At 32.1% G+C, this 20,211-nt stretch overlaps 2 protein-coding genes across 3 annotated transcripts; both read right to left on the reverse strand.

Moving 5' to 3' along the window:
• Positions 1 to 9,282: 9,282 nt before the first annotated feature.
• LOC123193056 (pentatricopeptide repeat-containing protein At5g04810, chloroplastic) lies at positions 9,283 to 17,466 on the reverse strand. Of its 2 annotated transcripts, XM_044605827.1 has the most exons (10): positions 16,599 to 17,466; positions 15,997 to 16,124; positions 15,375 to 15,515; positions 15,033 to 15,119; positions 14,462 to 14,615; positions 13,464 to 13,523; positions 11,932 to 12,360; positions 10,953 to 11,248; positions 10,594 to 10,723; positions 9,283 to 10,483 (listed from the first exon to the last, which is right to left on the reverse strand). In XM_044605827.1, exons 1-10 carry the CDS (start codon positions 17,445 to 17,447, stop codon positions 9,944 to 9,946), a joined length of 2,814 nt encoding a protein of 937 aa, XP_044461762.1. In that variant the 5' UTR covers positions 17,448 to 17,466; the 3' UTR covers positions 9,283 to 9,943. The 2 variants fall into 2 exon arrangements, with proteins under 2 accessions (XP_044461762.1, XP_044461763.1); XM_044605828.1 differs by lacking the exon at positions 15,375 to 15,515.
• A 721-nt stretch (positions 17,467 to 18,187) lies between these two features.
• LOC123192235 (40S ribosomal protein S17-3) lies at positions 18,188 to 20,005 on the reverse strand. Its single transcript, XM_044604715.1, has 2 exons — positions 19,881 to 20,005; positions 18,188 to 18,803 (listed from the first exon to the last, which is right to left on the reverse strand). The coding sequence occupies exon 2, from the start codon at positions 18,782 to 18,784 to the stop codon at positions 18,356 to 18,358; it is 429 nt and encodes a 142-aa protein (XP_044460650.1). The 5' UTR covers positions 18,785 to 18,803; positions 19,881 to 20,005; the 3' UTR covers positions 18,188 to 18,355.
• Positions 20,006 to 20,211: the final 206 nt, after the last annotated feature.

The following is a 20,211-nucleotide window of genomic DNA, read 5'->3' on the forward strand; positions in this document are numbered from 1 at the left end:
CAAATAAAAAGGTAATGGTAAGATTATTAGGTTAAATTTCTTTAGTAAAAAGTAATTAAAAAAAAGTTCTAAATTATAGAGTTGGAATAATATGAGTGGACAATTATAAATAAAATAAATAATCAATTCAAATACTACAAGTTTCATACTAAGCATTCAAGTATGAATGCCAAAAGTTTATTAACCTTTTTGAGACATGATTTTCTTTTATCATCCTTCATTATAGCTTCTTTCGGTTCTTAATAATGTTGGGGTTTCAATCGTAAGTTTTCTTTAAAGTGACTAAATTATTAAATTGTGATATAAATAAATAATATATATTAAAATGGTCGAAGGACTTATTCCCATACAAGGTATACTCTTTTCTCAAACTTCTACTTATTAACTTTCAAAAACTCAAATACTTATCTTTAAATCTGATCAAATCACTATTGAATCTAGTGAAATCACAATTGATTCATCCATCAATGACCTTCATAGATATATTCGATTGTTTATCAGTTCACCATCTTTCGATCTTTCTTCGATCAAGGTCATCGACGATAGATAAAGGATGGACTAACAAGATTCTCAACCAGCTCCAATCACTAGAGAAGAAGGGAGGAAATTGAAAACCCTAGTAAGGGAAAATGTAACTTTTTAAACTTTTATATAGAAAAAAATTGTTAGTTTTTTAGAGTTTAGGATAAAATAAAATAAAATTTTAGTTTTTTTTAAATATTATTAGTTAAATAACGATTTTACCTTTAAAACTGTTAACTTTAACCGTTGATAAGTGGGTATTTAGATTTTTAAAAGTTAACCCGTAAGATTTTAGAAAAAGAGTAAACCTTGGGTGTGTATACCTTCTTTGGCCTATTAAAATTATTAATTTAAATAGTTTAATTATCTCATGTGTCTTGGGTGTGTATACCTTCTTTGGCCTATTAAAATTATTAATTTAAATAGTTTAATTATCTCATGTGTCTTGGTATGATGAGAATACATTCTTATAATTTGAACTAGGCAACCTCCATATTTAACCATTGGGATAAAACGACTGTATACAAAAGTTATGGGGCTCTGGGGACGTTTGGGATAATTATAGTAATGGAAATGAAGTAAACCATTAAATCGCCCAAGAAAATAATGAAAACAAATAAAAAAAATTAATAGGAAAAAGGAAAAATGAAGAGGCAGAAATCATGTGAGTTGTTGAACAACACAGACTTTTCGTAGTCCATGAAGCAAAGAGAGCGAAAGATTGTTGTGACATAATTAACATTTATTCGGCCACTCTTTCTTTCTATATTTGCATACTCTTTTTGCAACCGAATTTCAATAAATTATTAAATTTTATTTTATTTTTATTTTTTTGAAAATATATTCAATATTTTATAAAATTTTTATTAATTTTTTAAAATAGATTCAGTTTAGTTAATTGGTTTTAAAAAATTATACAAACCGATAACCAAACTTAAAAACCGGTTTTTTCATATTTTTGAACCAGTATCTGAATCGATTTTTTGAATAACCTATTTTTTGATTCGATTTTTGGTTCAAAAATTTATTTGATTCGGCTATCGAATAATTTTAAATACCCCCTACTAAAAGTTAAGTATAGCTCATTTTGTTTAAATTTTTTCAATAAAAATTATGTATACTTATTTTGAATATATAAACGGATATATATTTAAATTGTGTCATCATATATGTACTCAATCATATGATAATATATTATGTATATACTTATTTGCATACTAAAAAATAAATACGTATAGCATTATTCAATTTTTTTTTTAAGTGTAGAAATCATCATAATAAGCACATTGTAATTTTCTTGACTATACTTTCACCTCAACCTCTCATAATATGAAAATAAAATAAAAAATGTCGAATATAAAAAGATTATAATGTCCGACCCATCACTTGAGGTTTAATTTAAGTCACTTAATTAATAATTTTCTTATTGTTTTTTTGTTAATGAATTATTTATTAGTTTAAATTTGATTAATAGCACAAGTCAAAATGCAAAACTCAATTAATTAGCATGGCTTCAATATCCTTCGTTGCAAGTCCGCCAAGGTCCCTCCTCATCCCAACCCAACCACTCTTCTTTCTTAAATTATTGAAGGTTTTACACATACACACACATGCACGCACACGCACACAAAATCTAGTGATAATTTCGTAAATTTAACCTCACCCCCACCCCCCGGCCTTTTTGTTTAATTTTGGAGGCCAAAGGATTTAATGCAAAATGGTTTGAATGGAAATTTTAATTTAGGGGTTTTTAATTATTGTAAATGAGATTTTTCATAATTTTTTAAAACTTTTTTTAATAATAAATGATTTTTAAATCGGTCATATAAATCTTATAATTATTTTATTAGATAAATTAAAAATATAATCTTAAAATATTGATTAAGGAATTTGAAATTTTGCTTGATTATCTTTTAAGTGAATAAATAATATATTTGAGAAAAAATTATTTTAATATACATACCTATGATTGTCGATATTCATATGATTATATGTGGTAAATCGCCTAAAGACAATCCTAGTGGTGCCGGCTTCGCTGACCAACTTTCTAATTTTTCTTCTATCTTTTTTTATTGTATTATCAATATGATGAAATAATTATTAAAATTAAGAATTTAAGTTTAACCCTAGTATAGTATATTTTTTTATAATTAGTTTAGTGTATTTTGAACTTTTATATGTATAATTTTGAAAATTTAAATATTTATTCTTCTGTTAAATTTACGATCAATATCAGAGATAAAAATATCATTTATTAATTTTATTTAAATAAAAAAATTTATTTCTTTTTTTAATTTTAGTTTTGAAAACTAACAATTTTTTTTAATTAGTTTTAAAAAATTATTTTGTTCACCTTTACTATAAAGGGTTTTCATATTTTAGGACTAACAACTATCTTTTTTAAAGTTTAAAATATTACACTTACATTGTAAAAAATACATTTTCTCTTTTCGATGATCCTTTTTTTCAGTGATTCACTTCAACACGTCATCAACCCTACCATCGATAACCTTTCTCTCTCTCTCCAATGGTTTTCCAACAAGAAAACCACCTATTGTCTGGTGTCGAACAACTTTGCACAAATCTATAATTTTACTATATCAAAAGTTGCTCTTAAATTCCAAAAAGCAAAATCAAACACTTTTTTTTTTAAGTATAGATTATGAAATAAGTGATATAAAAGTTACAACAATCTTAAACTCACTTTGGAAATTATATATCTTGTTTAATTTTTTTACATGCATTCGTACCATATATAATATTTATGATCCACATAAATGATGTATAGCAATGTTCAGTGACTAGCTTGCAGGTTTTATTATATATAAGTATTTGATATCTACTCATAAAGAATTTATATATAGATCGTGGAAGAGAGATTCTTGGTGTCGGATTGAAGAAGATTGTGTGTGTTGCGATGATGGGAAAATGATTGAGACATGAAGGGGGAGAAGCCGTCTCTATGCATGCATCTTCCTCAGTTGACTCTTTGTGTTGGTAGTGGATCCCAACCTTACGTTTGGTAACAGGGATTATGTTCATATGGGTTTGATGGGTAAATTCTGTTTGATAATGGAAATCCCAATTTTATATTTGGTAACGAGCTGTTCGAGTTGATAAATCTGAATACAATGATCAGATTCATAATCACTATATTAAATAAATTAAAATTTTATAATTACGACAAAAACTTATACTTATATAGTTTTTAAAAAATTTTAATATTTTATTAATTTTAGATTTTTTTTTTTATTCATCCTACCCTTTAAGAACTCAATATACTAAACTTTAAATAACCCATGTGCAATTCATTTATAATTAATTAATAACTTGAATTGAAGAATATAACGATGCCATGTGGATTCAAAGTAAACCATACAATTTATAGTTACATTTTGTCTTGGTTCAATTGCGTGTTATGTTTCTCCTTTTTTTAGGAGTTCTAATTCATTTAGATACTAAAATTTAAAGCTTGTGCGTGTAAAATATGTTTTTTGATATTAAAGTGTGACATTTAATCTAATTTAATTTAATTATACTCTATATTTAAAATAAAAACTCTCGAGAATGTTCTGTTCTTGTCCTATTCTCGGTTTTGTCGGGATCCATGCATAAAAGTCCGGCGTGCCTCCACAAGAAAACAAAATAAAAATATTTTTAAAATAACTATTTTTCTAATATTAAACTCAGGACCTGAAGTTAAGGAATTGTTAATTAACTTTCTAATGCTAATTTAATAATATTAATTATGGTTGTGATTGGGTTTAATATAGGCCCACTAATCTTTGGGTTAAGCTAAAGCTAGCCCGATGCCTTGTTTTACAAGGCCGATCCGAACTAATAAAAATAATCAAATTATATAAACATGCTAACAAAATACAAGATATATTATTTATTATTAAAATAAATAAATACTCTCTTTCTTTATTAACAATATATTAAACAAAATTAAAAATAAAAACTATATAAAATAGTGTTATTTATATCATCTAAGACTATATATGTTTTTTAATTGACTTTTTTTATTCTATAAATATATGATATAAGACACATAAAACAACAATTAATGTAACCAATGAAGTTGGATTAATATTTTTCTAAGTAGGAGAAACACAAAGCATTTAACATAAAAGATTACACAACAAAAACTAAATATTTCTTTAAACCGAGACTACTAAAAGACCACACATAAAACGAACTTAATACATAATAATTGACTTTTTTTTTTTTTTAAGAAAACTACTTGTTTCTTGATCCTGTAATTGGTTTCTCGCGAAAGACATCGAGGAGACTTGAGTTTTGGCATTTTGGACATTTGGGATCTGCTTCAGAAACCATCACATACATGATGCAATGAACACACCTCATCAAAATCAACGATGGCAAATAGTCCTCATCGTTTTTGTTTGTGCTTTCGCGATTTATTTCTTGATTATCTACTTTGTTCAAGTCCAATGACACACATGAACGTTTAGGTGATGGTGATGATGATGGCGATGAGTTCAATGACAATGGTGAGGACTGTGAAAACGACAAGGTTGAGCATGAAACACGTGATTGATATTTAGGGGACGTAACTTTTGATAAGTTTTGCCCCGAAAGTTTTAGGGTTAGATTCAAATTCAGATCAGTTGTGTCCTTCTCTTTGTCATCATCAACACGCACAGGACATCCTCCTTCAACCTAAATAAGGAAAAAAAATTTAAAACAAGTCAATTATTATATAAATCTGAAAAATTGAAGAAATTCTTTTACAACATAAAACATAATTAAATTTCCAAAAAAAAAAAAACTAAAAAACAAAATTTTGTTCAACGCCTTTTCTTCAAGAGGTGAGAAAGAATCTAAAGGAAAGAATTCCTTAAAAAAAAAAAAGTTATCAATTAACATAATTTTTGAAAACCAACATGTAGAAAAGAGGAAGATATAAGAACATAATAAAATTTTAATTGAGAGATTAAAAATTAACAAATAATTAGGTAAAAATCCAAAAAATAATTGTTTGAAGAACTAAAACATAGGACAATTGAGATCAAGAATGTGACCATATCCATGTCATTGCAAATAAGAGATTGATTATTCAGTTTTGTCAAAGTCGGATAATGTATTGGACGATTGAGATCGAGAGATCGATGAAGCTCTCGATAGCGGGGTCGCTTAATGCTAGAAACAAGTTCACTCATGACTCGAGTTTTATTTGGTTTTTGAGAAATTTGTGAACCCATAACAGAAAGATATAATAAATTCAGTATAAACAACTCTGATTATTTATAGGAGAAGAATATGCAAATAATTAATAAATGGGCTAATCAAGTTTTCAAATGTAATTAATGATTCCTAACTACCATTAACTGGCACATAATATGGTAATTATTTTGTGGTAATTAGTAGAAATCTATGGGTAAATATGGGCTGGAGAATGCCTAATAAAACTGGATTTTAATGAGGGGAGTGGCAGGTATGTAAATATAATAAAAATGGAAAAATCCATATTCACAAAGTGACAAAGAACAAAGTTTATGGTAACGGTTGTAATTATGAATTAAAACAAACCCAGCAAGTTTCCAGTTTTGCAGAGGAGGCTCCAAATGCAATGACTTATTTCTCCTTTTATATGGTTTAGTCTCTCTGAAAATCCCAAGGGCTTAAATGTAATTACTCCGTCATTTAGGTTATGCATTAAGTTACCTTTATTACTATTTAATGTGTACAAGGTTGAAAATCCAAGTGTAGAAATATTTAGTAACTTCATAATTTATATATTTATTATAAGAAATTTTGAATTTAGAAATTTTTTGAAAAAAGATTTATTGTGTGGGTATAATTAGTAGGGAAAAGTTTTAAAGATTTTATGTAATTAATGATATGACACATTGAATTATTATCAACTTCTTTTATTTTAGGGGTTATATTTATTTGCATGCAAGAGTTTTTGATAATAAATATACACAACAAAATTTTTTGATTTTATAATTTAAGTAAAAAAAAAATTATATATAAAGGAATATACATTCAAGTCTTTTATATTAATATATTAAAATTAAATTATTGATTTATATAGTTTAATAACTGTAGAGTCAAATATTAAATTTAAGATTTATCCTGTTTAATGTAATTGATTTAATTTTAAAAATAATAATCTAATTCGAATAAAATTTTTTGCACGAAATAAATTATCGGCTTCAACAAAAATTAAACAATTTTGATAAAATGTATAAACCAATCATTTCTCTAGTAGTTTTCAAAAATTGATCTCTTAATTAAGCATTGTATCCGGCCACCTGCCTTGTTTGTAAGAATTTGCCATAAATTTAAGTGTTGATTGACTTTGACTTATGCCGTCACAAAATTTTCCTTTAAATTGATTTTCTGCCAAATTAAGAAAAATATCAAAATAAAAATTTATGACAAATTCAATATAATTACCTAAACAGTAAATATCTAGAACTTTTTTTTTAACTTTCTAATTTTTTATTATTTTAAAAAAATGTATGTTTTTTTTTATATAATTTTAATTTTCTGATGAACTTAGCATAATTTTAAGAAAAGAAAATTATTTGAGATGACCCGTTTTAAGAGGATTTACATAAAATTTACCATTACTCTACCAATATGGCCAAAAGCCAAATTTAAATATATAAACGCTCTCACCCTTTTTATAAAAATAATGTTTTCAATCAAACAAGTATCCCAATCAATCCTCATAAAAAATCTCATTTTCATCCTCTCTCTTACTCAAAATTTAACTATAAAATATGAAATTAAGGAAAAAAGTTTATTATATTTAGGTATTTATACAATGATTTACCTTAAGTTTTATAATAATATTATGTATATCGATTTTAGGTATACAAATATATATATGGGCAAATGACTATTTTCCACCCAAGGTTTGATGTTTTCTCAAGTTTCCACCCTTTAACTATGGAAACACCAAACACCCACCCATGATCGGTTAAATTTAATGAAACCTTAACCCCTGAAAATTTAATCTCATTTTCCCCCCTAAAAGTTTAAAAACTAACATTTTTTCCCTAAGCTAAGTTTGAAAATATCGATTTCCCCCCCTAGGGTTTATTTCCAAACCCTTTCACTTTCTCCAATGCCATCGCCGGCCATCTTCCCCTCCCGATGGTTTCTCTTCCACCGACAACCCCCCTCAACTCCACCTCAACCCATCCGGCGCAGAGAGAAGTCGTCTGGGAAGAGAAATCGTCTTCCCATCGATCTCATCTTCGTTGTCTAGGAAGACGATCGTCTTCCCAGATGAAGACGACTTGTCTTCCCAGAGGACGACGACTGAAAAGACGAAGAACTTCGTCTTCCACAGCTTCTCCGATGCCGATCAGGCGTCTAAATGGGAGGAAAGAGATCGCCGGAAGGAGAGGATGCTTCAGAAAGGAGAGGTCATTGGCAATGGAGTCAGAGATGTCGTCGAAGATTTCAAAACGAAACCCTAGGGTGAAACTGCGATTTTTTAAAACTTAGGCTGGGGGAAAATTTTAGTTTTTAAAGTTTAGGGGGGCAAAATTAGATTCTATTTTAGTTTATTTATAATATTATAGAAAAAATGATGATTTTACCCTTACCACAGTTAGGGTTTCGTTAAATTTAACCGAGCATGGGTGAGTGTTTAGTGTTTTCATAGTTAAAGGGTGGAAACTTGAGAAAACCTCAAACCTTGGGTGGGAAATAGTCATTTGGCCATATATATATACTTGTATAGAGCGTCATGTGATTAGGTGATTTAAATTAAAAATAAAACAACACTTAATCATATAATAATATGTATAAGTACATATATATTTGTATACCTAAAATGAATATATATAGTATTATTCGCAAGGTTTTATGGCATATTAATAACATTCTATGTGTGAATGAGTGATGTCGGGAGGGTATATTGAAATTTTACATTATGTGCTCGGCAAGGGGTTTATGGATAATTTATCTTTAAAGGGGCCTTTGATATAGGAAATATTTTATTACCGAAAATTAAATATTACCTTGAATATAGATTACATTGAGGATTAGCAGGTATAAATTTATTACTATGTTTGATAAAATTGGTATGTATAAATAATTATTGTGTTTTGTTAGAAATAATAAAAAAATATTAATATATTTTTTTATTTATTATATGAATGATTAACAGATAAAAAATATTTTTTATATTATTTATTATTTTAATTAAAAATTGAAGGTAATTTTGTCTTAAAATTTAATAAGTAAGGGTAAAAAAGTAATAATAATTAGATTACCATAAGAATTTTTTAATATCTAAAATAAATATAATAATTAAATTACCTTTTATTTTACCTGTCACATCATCATTAGTAATGAAATATTACTCTAATATTTTATTACTTTACAAACCAAATAAAATAATGAAAGTAATAAAAGATAGATTACTAAGATAATCTTTAAATCTCACAATTAATTAAACAGACCCTAAGGGTAATTACTATTTTGCACCGTACTTGACAGAACAACAATATGTCGGAACTTTTGGGTTAACTGAAAAGTTTCCACACAATTGAGATCTTTTTGAATTTTTGAAATTAGTTTTGGTATGTTTTAATTGGGCTCGGAGGCGATAGTAGAGAATGAAGGGTGATACAATGGAATACATTGGAAGCAAACATATAATGGTAAAAACTCCAATGAAAAACGTTTACAAATTAACTGTTGGCAGAACCATATATGTATAACCATAAGACCAAAAAATGTCGTCAACAAATGAACTTAGAACATCAAATATGATGATAATGTTAATTGTCTCATTAGCCTTTCGAGGAGTCGCACAACTCATTCTTCCATATGCGACTATTACCCTAAAACCGAAAAATGTATCTTCCCGAACAACCAATATCGATGTTCAACAACCATATACAAGATAGGCATATAAGGGTGATGAAAAGAAAACATTCTAACTTGATGGTATTCCCGGATTCAAATGCAATACATCAACTGGGATAGGTTTTTCAACACAAATTTTGCTCGAATGAACACCCTGTCTTTTAGTAAACAAGCAAGCCACAGTTCTCCTTCAGCTTCAACCAAATCAAATGCGAGGAAACCCTTCAGGGAGTTCGCAATTTGAGACATCTACATGATCGGTGTACAATAAGAAGCTGGTGCTAAAAGCAAAACCTCTCGAGTTTTCCTATTGAAATATATTTTATCTACCATATCTGGGTTAGTATTCTAGACAAAATCCCCCACAATGAGCTGTTCATTAAGTAGCTCCTCCACAAAAGTTCTACTTTTGCACAAACTGTAAGACCTCAATGTTGTGAACCCTCAGCTTCAAAAGTCAAGACGCTGCAGGAGTCTGTAATAGATACTTCAATGGCACCGCCATGAAAAAACAAGATGTTGACAACTTGAGATTAACAATGCTGACGAGTGTAACTTCAAGTTAAAGCAATAACCTTTGTTTAAAATCGTCTTCGTCTTCATCATCATTTTGATCATTTTCATCGCTCCCACCAGCAAAATATAAGTCATCGTCATCATCAATAATGTCAGACTCATCATCCAAATCAGTATTGAAATTTGCACCAAAAGAATGGTGCGGGTTCCAATCTGGTGGGAATGTCTTCTGTAAGGCTTCTGTAAGCTCTCCACCTGTCATCTCTATCTTGCGCAAACACCGGGACCAGTGAACTGCAGTCCCCATGTCGAAAGTTAAGCCAGATTCTGTCATCTCCTTACAAATGGATAGCAATCCTGAATAAATATAAGCTTCGGCAAAGGTCGCCCTGGACAGCAATGATGTCATCAAGCAATGGTAAACTGCCTTGTCTGGCTTCAACCCAGCCAACTTCATCTCTTCAAAGCAACTCAAAGCCTTCTCTGGAAGAGATGCACGTGCCCACCCATTAATTAGTGTGGTGTAGGTTTTAAGATTTGGCTTGACTCCAATAACTTCCATCTCTTCCACTGTTTTTGTAGCTCTCTGAAAAGAAAATTCATTCTAATTACAATGAATTGCATAATGGAAAATATCCAAAATGGTTAGATGGTGAAAGTAAGAAAATCGTTCAACCACACAATATAGAACCATACCTGCATGTCTCCAGCCTTGCAACATGCATTTATGAAAGATGTGTACGTATGGATATCGGGTTGAACCCCTTCTTGTTTCATTTGTTGCATCAGGTCAGCAGCTTCCCAGACATCACCCCTTCGTGCCCATCTACATAAGAAAGAAAAACAGAAAAAAAAAATTGAAATAAGACACTGGCACCATAAACAAACGAGATAACCTACCAAACTTCTGAGGAAAATATGTGATAGACTTGGACATATAATGCTTAATCATAATACTATTATCCACCAAAATATGTGTTATGAGATGAAATGGAGAGTGAATTGATGAATTTGATTAAATTGTTATGTACTCTGTGATTATTAACAATTCATACCCATCAATTAATATGTTATAGACAAAGGTGTTTCGTGGAATCTGTTGAGCACTCATTTCTTTTGTAACTGCTAAAGCACTTTGCATCCTGCCTGCTTTGCAGCATGCCTTAAGTAGTGCTTCATAGGTGTAGACATCAATCTCCAGACCCTCATTTCTTAATTTAGTAAAATACTCAAATGCTTTCCCGGTATCACCCAACGACGCATAGCCATGCATGATGGTTGTATATGTATGTTCATTAGGACTTAAGCCGGCCAGCAGCATCTCATCCAATATTTCAACAGCCTTCTCCATCTGCAAGAGATATTATCATAAATTAAATTGTCTAGCGGAAGAGTCAAACAGTAACTTATTTAAGATGTAGTCTCGAGGCCAGTGGGAATGGAATGAATGAAAAATAATGCATATTAGAGTATTTTATAGAAAAAGATATCTGAAAGATAAATATTTTTTTTAAATTTAATACCCAGGTAGACCTTTTCTACTGATAATGCATGTGCACATTATGAAAAATAATTTAAAACTTTGAATTGGAAAGTCTCCAAACATCTAAATAAGTAAGAGCCAAATGATAGAGTCTTAGTTAAAAATTCATTTTAATACAGAATTTCTGATTGGTAACAATTAGGAGCATATCAGCAAACAAAATAGTGCAGCATTGAAGGCAATATGCTATCTATCAGAATCCATCATTGTTCCAGGTGACAGTGCAGCTCATATGATATAGTTATGATCAATAATAATATGCTACCACAAAGAAGGAGAAGGTCTGATACAACGAAGTACTTATTCCACAGGGTGGGTGCATACAAGGCATTAGAAATCAGACAAAAAAGTACCAAGTTTTCAGGAAGAACTATAGAAGTTTTGGCTCTAGTGACATGTTTCATGGTAGTGATGAATATCATGACTTATATACACATAATCTCATATCTAGCAAAACAAAGCTCCCATACTATCAATTTATCGGAGTGTACCTGACACTTCTCAACAAGGCCAAGAATCAGGGCATTAAATGTATGTACAGAAGGAATGCATCCACTCCTCCTCATCATATCGAAAATCTCTAAGGCTCTTTTCATTTCTCCAGCCCTTGCAAAACCATGGATAATAGGCATAAATGTACGTGTGGTAGGCCTATGCCTTTCCTTCTGCATTTCCTTGACAATTTGAATGGCACGATCCATGTTACCCATCCCACAAAATGCTCTGATAATGTTATTATACAGCACTACATCAGGCTTCAAACCGTCTTTCACTACATCCTCAAAAACCGCAAATGCATTGGCCCAATCTTTTAAGTTTAAAAATCCATTGATTAACATGGAGTAGGTCTTCATGTTATGTTTTATGCCAGCAGATACCATCCTTTTGCTAACCTCTAAGGCTTTAGAAACTTTTCCAATCTGAAAGAGCAGCATAAATTTTCTCAAAATAATGTATGATCACCAATAATAAGATAAAGTATATCAAGAACATTATTACAGCATGGACCTATGACACCATCAACTCAAAAAATTTGATCAATAACAAAGAAGGCAATAAAATTCTGAGCCAGTTTTGAAGTTGTTACAGATGTTCCAACCAAAGTAAACCGAAGCAGTACTTAAAGATAAGTGTTAGGACTAATGGCTACATCTTCCGCAGACGTAACAAATTTGGAGGACAAATGACACACAAATTGTAGGGCAGGACCACTAAAGAGTGGGGACCATGTGGCTGCTGATGTTTGCAGTTAGGGCTGGATTCGAGCCGAAAGCTCGGCTCGGTTTACATATAGCTGAGCTCGTGAAAGCCAAGCTCGAACTCGGTTTGGCTCGTTTTTCGTTATTAAAACGACGTTGTTTTATATCAAAATTTTTAATTAGAAAATTTGGCGAGTAGCTTGAGCTCGACCGAGCTCGACTAAGGCTGGCTCGTTTCGGGCTCGTTCGAGCCGAGCTCGGGCTCGGTTCGAATCCAGCCCTATTTGCAGTATTTAGAGAAACTAAGAGAATAAACTAACAGAGGAAAGGAAGAAAAAGAAATTCAGAGAAGAATTGAGGGGAAACAAAAAAACGGAGGCCTCAGCCTTGGCGGAGGATTGGCACCTTGAATTGCCAGACTTCTTTTATTTTCATTGTTTGTTTTTTCCCATTTCTCTTTGGTTCGGTTGTTAGATTGCAATTTGTGCCCTTGGAGTATACAAGTATCAATATATTGTTGAGTTCAGTACATTTTTCTCTTGCTCGATTGCCTTGTTTGTTGTATGGGATTGGATAGATTGAACAGACTGAACAGGTACCTAACACAGAGAAAGAGAAGGGACAATCGAGAGCGAGAGAGAGAGAGAGAGGTAGAAAAGACAACAGAACAAAAGCAAACACAACACAAATACAATGCAATCATCTGAGCACTAACACTTGAAGTTGTGGCATAGAAATTCCATGGGTACCGTGCAACAATGGGAAGAAAAATGCTCCTTCTTGATGATCAGGGAAACCTGACATGTCAAATCAGGAAGGCATACCTTAGTGAAAAGATTAATGAGACATCCATAGCTGATAACTGAAGGTGTAAATCCACATTCCTACAGCAAAATTACAAAACTAGTTGGTATCCATAACATAATCATATAATTTATGTAATAAAAATTCGAATGGTGGCAAGATAATAAAATAATAGATATGAGAGCTAGATATTCAGCTATTGCAATGATGCTACTTCAACTCAAGTAATTACACACATTTTAGTCCCTTTTCTCCTCTCATTTATGCTATTGTGTACTTGCATGATTAGAGTCAATAAAACTTACTTTTCAGTCAACTTAGGTTGTAATTGCTTGTAAAAACAACTATAAATGAATTCTCAGCTCTCATTTTGACTATCAGCAAATATTCTTACATTTTCCATGGAAAATATATATCAACATCCTGGATGATGAAATTTGTTCATGACTTTTTAACCATGAAAAATTTTGTAAGCACCATCTATTACAAAACCATTTAATCCAGCCACTTGTTTCACTGTCCAACATGGAATGAAAAACTGTTTAGTAGTAGGGTGATGAAGCAGAAGCGTTATAACAACTTTGACCTGCATCATGTTGAACAATTACAACCACTAATTCATCCTAGTAAGCAAAGGGCCAACAACAGTATGAGTAGACATATCATAATCATATACTAGCTTAATCTAGGCGGGACACTCTGAACAGATTGCTTGGTAGTATAGAAATGTAGATTAGTGACAAGAACAATTGAAGCGAACTCTGAATTTAAAATCTTCCTTGACTTGGTCCTTTCAGGTTAAATCAGATCAATAGATTATGAAAAGAAGATGAAGAAGAAAAAGATGATGATGATGATGCAGAACAAAGAAGAAGAACAATTTACAATATTCCAGTATCACTAAAGCAGATGGAAATCCTCAAAAAGGAAAAAGCATTATCAGGTTGAACACTTGTTAAATATATCAGAAGTGTATAAATCACCTAGAGGAAAATTACATCCACAGATGAGCCTTTACCTTGAGTCTATTAAACACAACCAGACATTTCTCCTCATTCCCAATCATTGTATAACCATCCATCATAGTGTGATATATATCAATAGGAGCATCTATACCTTCTTCTTCCATCTTCCTCACTAAGGCTTCAGCTTTGTCCATATTGTTAGTTTGACTGTGGGTGAATGTAAACGCAGAGAAGAACAAGTCATGTAGAAAGTAAAAATTACATATCCATCTCATTGCATAAATCAATCTATTAATCCAATTGGCATGTACAATAAAAATTAAAATACTATCTGTTCTTTTCAGATTTAAAGCAAAAGAATTTTCGTCTATTAATCCAAATGCTCCTCCATACATTTTGTGTTACAATCATTTGGCTGGCAAAAGGAAAGCACTGGGCACAAAATAATGTCAACACAATATTATACAATCCAGAAATGATAGTACTAAAACTACAATAACCTACGAAATCTAAAGCTAGTAATTTCCTCATCTTAGCTTATTTACTTACAGCATTGACATTATAAGATTAGGACATGTAAAAGAGTAGAAAATATGATTGTTAAAACTAATACTTGATACTCACCAGTGAGCATATATAATATTCCCATAAATTATTGCGTTCAAAGTCGAGTGTCTCTCTTTGGCCTCCTCAAACCAGTGATCTGCAGCTCTTCCACAGCAAGACAAGATAGTATTAGATTGTAAAGATGCAAATTTTCTTTATAATCACTAACAAAACTAAGACAAAACTTGTAAGCAAAGATAAATAAAGAGCCTAGTGCAGTTACAACTGGTGCAAAAACTACATGATACAAATCAAGGCACATTAGCAGATCATAAATCAAGCAATCAGCGCACTCTTAAAATATAATTTAAAAGATTTGAAAAGAAAACGCAAAGGAAGGAAATTATATGAATTGCTTACTCTGCGTTGCCAATTTTAGCAAATCCCCCCACAATTATACTATAAGTCACCAAACTCATTTCAATGCCCTCTTCCTTCATTTTCCTAACACATAATAATGCTTCTTCCATGTCTCTACCAACTGCATAAGCGTGAATAAGGCTGCATGAAATAAACTACTTTAAATTTTGAAGAAGGACAATTCACTGCACATATCCTCTAGACACTGTGAGAAAGCCAGTATGTAAACTCAAGTGAGATTTAATTAGATCTAAAAATGGCGTACCAGTTTTGAGATTAATTCCAAAAAGAAATGCAAATAACAAGACAAAAAATAGAAGGCATCTAGACATTATGCTAACACATAATCACCTCACTAGTCCACTACAATTTCCACACTGATGGAACCTAATCATATTTCTAACATAAATGCAACCTGTCCTTAAGTCATTTTAAGAAAATCAAACGCATCAACCAGTAATGAAAACTTTGCGTTTAAGACATTTTTCAAAAAAAAAAGGTTTCTATTTAACGGGCTCTAACAAAAGAAATGAGCTATATTGCAGAAGAAACTAAAATCTTAGTTGATTCATATATTAAATCATGTGTAAGGTACGATTCATCACAATTTTAAAGTTATTACTTTGTATACACATGTGAGGTTGGTTCTATCCCCCTTGCTCTCATGCTCTCAAAAGTTTGGCGTGCACGATGCATGTCCCCTCGTCTTGCATAATAGTTCACCATCAAACCGAACTCTTTTCTTGAAGGCTTGTAAAACGAAAGAGAAACAGCAAAATAAGTCAACATGTTTGACAAATATATTAACATTATTTTTTACTAGAAACTCAATATTTCACACACAAATAATAAACCATCTGTTATGTTCTCCACCAAAGGAAGTTGTCAAACTTAAACGTAAATACACAAGGAAAAGGAATGGAAGAAACAGAAAACTCTCCAGTCATAACACTTTTAGTACATGTAATTAAAAAAATCAACAGACTTATAAACTATAATGTTTTCAATACCCGCAAACAAAAACAATTATCTCTTTTCACTGTAAAATTCAGTTCAATATACTAACTATTAACACAATGGTCTATAACAATAAATAAACAAAAAAGCATAGAAAGAGTGTTTTACCATGATTTCAACCTAAAACAAAACAAAAAAGATCATGAAATGAATGCCGATATCTTAGTCTTCGAAATTCCTAAAACAAACTCAATACACTAGCTATACCTTCTTAATCTTCTCGAAAGCACTAACAACGGCCTGCCAATTCTCCGGATGGGTCTCCACGGTCTTTCGAAACTCCCTCCTGTCCTTATCCCTCTCCTTATGCCACTTAGAGCTAAACTCCTCTTCATCAACACCCTCCACCCACCTCACCCTCTGCTCTTTCTTCAACTTCAATCTTTTTCCATCATCCAGCTTCACTGTCAATACTCTCCCATGAAACTCGACCCCATCGAATTCCACCGCCTTCAAAGCCGATTTCTCAGCCACCGGACCATCATAAATCACAAACCCAAATCCCATATTTTTCTCAAACTCATTATACCCTTTTATCAAAATGACATTTTTTATCGGCCCAAACTGTCTGAAGAACTCCGTGAATTCGGATTTTTTGATCCAGTTCGGTAAATTTCCCACAAAAATCTTTCCTTTCTGCCGAAGCTCTGTTTCTGTAGAACAGTGTTCATTCTCTTCATCTGAAATTTCGTTTTTTTCCACTTGGGTTTCCTGAAATGAGGGCGGCGGAAGTGGAAGAGGTGGTGGAGGCAGGGAGAGTTTGCTGGAGAGGCGGAGTTTGGCAGAGAGAGAAAGGGGATTATTGACAGGGACCTGAGTAGGATCTATGAGGTTTTTGAGGGGATTAGATGATATTTTATTCTTCAGGGTTGGGTTGAGAGGTTTAGGACGGCGGAGATTGGAAGAGCTATGGGGTGGCTCGGGAGGCGTCGACGGTGGCGGTGGAGGAGGCGGTTTGAGGGAGAAAGAGAGGGAAGTGGTGGGTATGGTAGTGGTGGGGTGGCTGGAGGTGGTGAGAGGGAAGCGTGAGGTGGAGAGTGAGAAAATGTTATCCATTATTGTTGTATTTTAGATTTAATTTTTGAAAATTTTATGTATTTATAGATAAAGTAACTGTGGGTAAAATTGGACTTCAGAAGACCAAAACACAGCTAACAAAACAGAGTTTGGCCCATTTTTTTCGAAAATATAGGGATCATATTCAGAGCAACTTTTTGTATTTTATAATTCATTCATTGATTTGATATCTATTTGATGTTTCCTGATTTATTTCTTGTATGTATAATGACAAGTAGGGCTGAACTCAAACCGAGCCTGTTTGAGTTTGAGCTCAAACTCGGTTCGAATAAATCCGAAACAAGCCAACCTTATACAAGCTCGATCGAGTTCAAGCTACTCACCAAAATTTTTAATTAAAATTTTTTATACAAAACAATGTCGTTTTGACCAATATATATTAAAACGACATTGTTTTAATAACAAAAAATGAGTCGAACCAAATTCGAACTTGACTTTCACAAGTTCAACAAGCTTGGACTCAAGTTCAACTATATGTAAATCAAACCGAACTCGAGCTCAAACAAGCTCAAATTTGATTCAATTCGAATCCAACCCTAATGAGAGTAGGTTTAGTACCTATATCATTATTAAAAAAATTTTAAAAATATAATACATTTTGGTAAATACTCTGATTTGATATTGTGAGCTTGATCACTTTTCCTTACAAATATAAGAAGATTGTGTTGCAATTGATTCGGAAAAGGTAAAAGCCGTGAAGAAAAATCCAACAGATCAAGTGTCATTGCCAAATTCAAGCTAAATTAATTTCCAACTTCAGAACATGAGCAAAACTAGTCATGAAGTCATCCATAACAAACATATATGCTAACTAAACAGACATAAGTGCTAATTAAACAAACATCTAGCTTCTCGTTCTTGAATGATCCACAAAACTTTCAATTATCTTAGAATCTCCTACCAGGTCCTCCAGCAGGCCGACCAAAGACTGGAGGAGGAATCATAGATTGTGGCTCAACTTCAACAAGTCCAGCCATGTCTGACAAGCCAAGAGTAGAAAGCATCTCTAGGGTTTCCTTGTCAACCTTGATTTCATCGGTCTTAATGGCTGACTCATCAGGGACAAAGTCCATTCTGCGCTCACGCTCCTCTTCTTGGAGTTTCAATGAGATGCCCCGAACTGGACCTTTTTGAATCCTCTTCATCAGATGGGTGGAGAACCCAGCAATTTTGTTACGAAGCCTTTTTGAAGGGATGATGGCAACCTCCTCCAAGATCTTCTTGTTGGTGTGGAAGTCCAAGGTCATCCGAGAGTAATACCTCTCAATCACCTGGCGAGAGGACTTCTTCACAGTCTTGGTGCGAACACGACCCATCTCCAAGATTTGGCTGTTCCTGCAAAGAGTCAGAAGGTGTTCTTCATACAGCAAGATGGCAAGGAAAAAGCAACACAAATCATAGAAAAAACTGAACCAGGAGATTTTGGATTATATAAACAATAAATTGAAAAGAAAGACACTTAAGCCCAGTTTAAAGGACAAGAAAAACATGTTATAAGGAAAGAAATCAGGAGATTACAGATTATAAACTAGTTTTGATAAACAACCTAAACAACTGTACTAAGTTATAATTTATTACTTACCAACACACAACTTGTCAAAGACTAAGCCTTTGAAGAAAATCAATTAGCTTCTACAAAGAAACTCCAATGTGAAATAGAGAGAAAACTCTAAAAATTGTGATGAATTTTGAAAGAATAGTACTGAATTACAACAAACACTTATATAGGATAAAGTCTAGGATTCCCGATAGGAAAAGGATTCAAATAATAAGTCTACTTAATAATAGTAGGAATTGGAATTTAAAAAAAATAAAGAAAATAAAGAAAAAAAAAATCTGAGGGATAGGTATAGAATTGAAAATAAATAATCTTACTTGGAATCCTTAATCAAATAGGATTATAAAACCTATTGACTAAATTGGAGTCCCTAACTTAATTTTAAAAAATCAAATAGGCTTATCCACATGTTCACCAGTTCAGTTTTCTGTATCACTAAAAATTAATTTTAAAAAAAAGTAAACAAGATGCCTAGAAAGATCCGAAAACAGAAACAAAGCAACAACATCTTCAACGTCCAGGAGACGAATTTCTAACTTTTAACAGCCTTCCACAGCCATAGATGCTAGTGATTTTCAATCCACAAGAACAGAAACAACCCAATCGCAAATCAATGAATCAAATAACATTAAAACAAAAATACATTTAAAGCCAAAAAATATATTCTCATAATTCCCTACATCTCACACATTCAAGTAAAGAGTAAAAAATCACACTATCATCCTCTTGTTTGGTTGATGAGAAACTGTATAAAAACGCAAAAAAGTACAATCCCCTAACACTGGATCTCAGATTTCCATTATCCGAAGCTCCGAATAACAATTAAACACAAAACCCAACTCCTATGAACTTACCTTTAAGCAATATAGAGAAGATGAAGCAGAGTAGCCCGAAATGGCGAGAGTTTGCGGCACCTAAAGTTAACCCAGACATGAGACAGAAGATATAAAGATGAGTTGAGTAGGGCATTTTTGATGATCAAGTGTACACGGGTCTTTGGACTATACATGAAGTCTACCATTGATCAGTTGCCACGTGGATAAAGTTAAATTTTAGCTTAAGATTTAAAAACTAATCCAGCGTTGCTCAGACTGGATCGACGTACCCAATTGAATTTGGGCTGGGCCTGTATAAGCGTTATCTATTACATGAAAGTTTTAAATGAATTCTCATCCAATCCAAGAA

Source organism: Mangifera indica, chromosome 12, assembly GCF_011075055.1.
Source record: "Mangifera indica cultivar Alphonso chromosome 12, CATAS_Mindica_2.1, whole genome shotgun sequence".
Taxonomy (NCBI): Eukaryota; Viridiplantae; Streptophyta; class Magnoliopsida; order Sapindales; family Anacardiaceae; genus Mangifera; species Mangifera indica.